The sequence below is a fragment of the Austrofundulus limnaeus genome, unplaced genomic scaffold (genome assembly GCF_001266775.1).
Source record: "Austrofundulus limnaeus strain Quisiro unplaced genomic scaffold, Austrofundulus_limnaeus-1.0 Scaffold31, whole genome shotgun sequence".
Lineage (NCBI taxonomy): Eukaryota > Metazoa > Chordata > Actinopteri > Cyprinodontiformes > Rivulidae > Austrofundulus > Austrofundulus limnaeus.
In genome coordinates, this window is record NW_013952433.1 from 677,227 (window position 1) to 681,507 (window position 4,281).

Here is a 4,281-nt window from a genome sequence, read left to right on the forward strand (position 1 = left end):
CATTAGCACCTCTAGTAATGTATTTACTGAGAAAAATGGTGACATGTTCAATACTTATTTTATCTGCTGTATACATGAGGATGTTAGGCTCAGATGTGCATTACGTGTCAGCATTTAATCTACCTGCCCAGACCCCAGCTGTAGACAGCTCCAGTGGCAGTCAGGAGGATGGCATGGTCTCCTCCCAGGGCCAGACTCTTTGCTTGCAGGTGAGGAGACAAGGAGCGGAAGATGGGAGGTTTAGGTGCTATGTAACCACCGGGCACCAATGGCAAATTTACATCTGAAATAATAAATAAAAATATATAACAACACGTTTGTGGCTTGTATTTGTCATCTGCGCCAAAAATTAAAATACCAGAGCTCTGATGAGCGGTTATCTCCATGCTCCATGATGGACTTTCATGTTTCTTCTGCAGCTCCCAGGATTCAATTCTGTCTGAGAAAGCAAGAGTAAGGTGCCCTTCACTGAGGACTGCATCTCTACAGCCGCAGGTGTTCACTCCAGACTCTTTGAAGGAGGATGACCCGAAACCTGCCAGGCACACACAGCTGTCCGCTYAAGAACCACAAAACAAACGATTTACTGAGTGTATCATTTTTACAGAACCCTAAAACACACAGAAGAGCCAAACTTACCATCCAAATGCAGAGATGCTCTGCGGCTCCAACTCGCTCTGATCTGACTCGCCTTCAAGCAGCAGCAGCCTCTTTCGTCCACATTTAGCTCTGTGGGAATGCTCACTTTGACTTCCCCGACAGTGTCGCTAATTTCTTCTTTAACTAATTTCTCCTGAACACATATTTGTCCAAAGGCGTTGAAGCCAAACCCAAACCAGCGCATTTAATCCGTCCACTGACTCCCCTTCAGTGAGCAACGCGACGCTGTTATCCGCAAAACTAAACCGGAAAAACAATCGCTCGCGCTCGAACGCACMGCGCATGCGCAGATGTGGTTATTTACAACAGGATAGAGTGCAGCGGACCTTCATGCTTTAGTTATTTGTTTGTGCACACGAATTACAAAAATTGCATAAAATAACATTTGTGATGTCAACAAAAGTACACACTGTATATGTGTATAATGCAGGTGTTGTACTCATTTTCACAAGGGGACACATTTTAAAATCTGATTTGTCTGGGAGCCAATCCAAATGTTTTTGAAAAATACATGTATTTGACTTTTTTAGAACTTTCTTCTTGCTTTCATGTTAGTTCAAATCCTGGAAATTCTGAGAACTGACAAAGTTGTGCTTCTGTGGTAGGAAAGCAGCAAAACTTAGTGGACAACCAGGAAGTTCTGAAAAATCTCTCCCAGTGTGAAATGTCCAAATTCAGATGGTGGGTGAAACCTTATTGAAATTTATGTGTGTGTGTGTGTGTGTGTGTGTGTGTGAAGTTTAAGAACTTTAAACTAGTTAAAAACGAGAGACATTTAAGTTCTGTGAAGATGTTATTGTTCTACAAAATGCACAAAATTCTACATCCTACAATGTGGAAAGTAAGGTGGCAAAAAACTGCTGATACATTAAATGCCAGTACAAAARATGTATTTTTCAGTCCAAGTGTTCAGTCTGTGGATGATGAAACAGCAAACCATAAATTAATATACTTGGAATGTAGTGAAAAGTGATTAATATAACATTACGTTAAATGTTGAAACCAAAAGTGCACAATAAACTTAATTAGTAATGGTAGAAAACTGAAAAACATTAGACACAGATGTGCATTAATTTAAGTTTGTGTACAGGTTTGTCTAAATAAAAAAAAATCGTATTTGGTCAAGAGAAAATAAGACAAAGTCTGAAACAACCTTACTGGTCGACAAGAAAAATATGCATATTTGGGAAAAGTACAAAAGAAAACAAACAATTTGACAGCATTTAAAAGGTGATAATGAAAAATAGTAGGAATGCTGTGCCTCATAGATTAAATAAGTCAAATGCTGTGAAGTTTTTGGACTTACTAGATATGGAAGTAACTTTTTAGCAATTGGATCGGATTCACTCAAGCTCTGAGCAGCAGAATACCACTCTTTACAACTTTAAAATTTCTGTGAATGGGAGGTTGGAAGTCCAAATTTCATTGTGGCAAAACATTTTGACCACTGGTTGTCATCAAAAGTCTTAATTTTGTTTTTGGCTTTTTAATCATTTTTGTTTAAAAAAATCCCTTTCTGTCAACAATAAAATGACTTCAATGCCCAAAATAATTTTCAAAGCACTTCAAAGGCACATCCACACACCGCAGCTGCACTTTTCAGGCCTTCTCCTCCCTGCTTTGAATGATGCCGTACTCCACAGCTTTATCCAAACAGCTCTGAGCAATCTTTGAGACAGGATCTGGGGTCCCCTCTCCTCCCTTTGCGAGCACAGAAAGTATCTCCAGGACTTCGCTCTCTATGAGAGTCTCAGCCAGACTTTTCTCTGCCTCCATCATGTTTTTAACGATGACCACTCCACGATGACGTAGGTCAGGGAGTTCACTGAGCAGCAGAGCCTGAATGATCTCTAGCCAATGTGTCGTCTGCAAAGAACAGAACCACGGAAGTCACGGACAGAATATAACCAGTGTTTTGTCAAAGTGCAAAGAAGAGTTTTCTCACAGTTCCGGGGATGCGGGCGCAGAGCTCAGACTGCTCAGCTGTCAGCATGGCCAGAGTTCCTGCAGCAGCTTTTCGAAGCCTTTCGTCATCTTCACCGCTGTAAAGCACAAGCAGCTTCAGCCGATCGTTGCCTGTGGCCAAGTACAACTTCTGCACCTGAGAACACAACACACTGTGAGTTCCATTTATTTACTTATTTTTTTCAGATTTGTAACACAGATTTTCCTTGTAAAAATATGAGCATTACCTCTGTACTCAAAACCAAATTACACATGCACTCTGTAGCAGACGCTCGGACCAGGTCGTGTTCCTCAAACATGTAACCTTCAACTTTTGGTACGGCTTTCTCTTTTATGAGTTTTTGTCTGTGAGAAGAAAACAAAATTAAAAGCGAAATAAAATGTGAAAACTGAAAGCAAATAAATAAATAAATAAATCTTTAAGTGTGATTTGGCAAAACACTAAAACAAAACCAGATACTGTCACATTATTGATCATATGAACAGCTGTGACACAGGCCTCATCTCTACAAACAGAATTTTATAGAACTGTAACCTATTCTTAATATAATTAAAAATAACTTTWATGATTATTTGTTTTAAATGTTTAAGAATTTCCAAATAGTGAATGAAATTATAGTTCTGTGTGAACTACATGTCACTGAGTGTATTTGCAGGAGGAGACTGCCCCCTAGTGGCCAACCTGAGTCTTTCACTGATGCCAGCCAGYTTGGTGAGAGCCATTAGAGATTCAAAGTTCTGCAACATGGTGCACTCTAGACTCAAAAGGTTCACGAGTGGGCGAACAACCTCATAGATCTGCCAACACAATGTTGGAGAAGGTTAGACAAGAGAATTCTTTTACATTGTCAATGATAGTGTTTGTATCACTGCTTGCATTTTTACCCTCTCTCCTGGAAAGGCAATRTCTGGGTTCGATGTAATCGCTATTTTTGCTAAGGCTTGAGCAGCTTTCACTTTTCCTATATTAGTGTTGTCAGTTGCAAGAGGAATCAAAGCCTGTGGAGGAGAACAGAGAGAAATTATTACCAGCCTAAGGCAAAATATTTTCATTTTGTWAAACAGGCTTTTACTATGTAGTTCTACCTTTCCTCCACCTTGTGCCACCACTGTGCCTCTGTCTTCCTGCCGCTCCACCAAAGCCAAAAACACCCTGTTATGACAGAGGTTATTAGGAAACTTACAGAAAGAATAGTTACCAAAAAAATGGTACCACTTTACAGTAAATGACAGAGTTTATAGATAGGTTATTAATTCATCTGTTAACACTTTATAAATTATTAATAAATGTTTATCATGCAATAATTAAGGACGAGAAAGAGACAAAACTGTCTGGTTTCTTACCAAATAATGAGACAAATCTGTTCACGTACATATTACATCTAAATGTGGTATATTATGTTACTACATTGTAAGTACAATAACAATAAGAAACACATACTGTAATACTGCATTATAAGTATTCACAACCGTCAAAGGGAGACTTATCATAAAGTGTAAAACAGTACACTTATTTATAAATGACAAATAAACATTTATAAATGCCAAACATTAGTCTTTAATGTGAAAAAAAATCACCCCTTTTAAAACTTTGTGTTGATTATCAATATATGAAACTATTGTTCAAACATATAACTACTGTCAACAATGTTGATG

The 4,281-nt window shown here is 38.5% G+C and overlaps 2 protein-coding genes across 4 annotated transcripts in view; both read right to left on the bottom strand.

Annotated features, from left to right (window-relative positions):
* The window catches only part of rccd1 (RCC1 domain containing 1), a 3,434-nt gene extending 2,532 nt beyond the window's left edge, over positions 1-902 (bottom strand). Inside the window, exons 1-3 of one of the 3 annotated variants that reach the window (XM_014005526.1) lie at positions 640-902; positions 359-535; positions 124-283 (exon numbers count right to left, since the gene is read on the bottom strand). In XM_014005526.1, the coding sequence (XP_013860980.1) occupies positions 124-283; positions 359-535; positions 640-844 (542 nt within the window). In that variant the 5' untranslated portion in view covers positions 845-902. Of the gene's footprint in view, positions 1-123; positions 284-358; positions 560-639 lie in introns of all 3 variants that reach the window. The other 2 variants (XM_014005527.1, XM_014005525.1) reach the window with 2 other exon arrangements.
* Positions 903-1,433: 531 nt separating this feature from the next.
* unc45a (unc-45 myosin chaperone A) overlaps positions 1,434-4,281 on the bottom strand; it is an 8,625-nt gene continuing 5,777 nt past the window's right edge. The window contains exons 14-19 of the mRNA XM_014005524.1: positions 3,712-3,778; positions 3,511-3,624; positions 3,308-3,423; positions 2,853-2,970; positions 2,606-2,761; positions 1,434-2,526 (exon numbers count right to left, since the gene is read on the bottom strand). Of these exons, the coding sequence (XP_013860978.1) occupies positions 2,260-2,526; positions 2,606-2,761; positions 2,853-2,970; positions 3,308-3,423; positions 3,511-3,624; positions 3,712-3,778 (838 nt within the window). The 3' untranslated portion in view covers positions 1,434-2,259. The remainder of the gene's footprint in view (positions 2,527-2,605; positions 2,762-2,852; positions 2,971-3,307; positions 3,424-3,510; positions 3,625-3,711; positions 3,779-4,281) is intronic.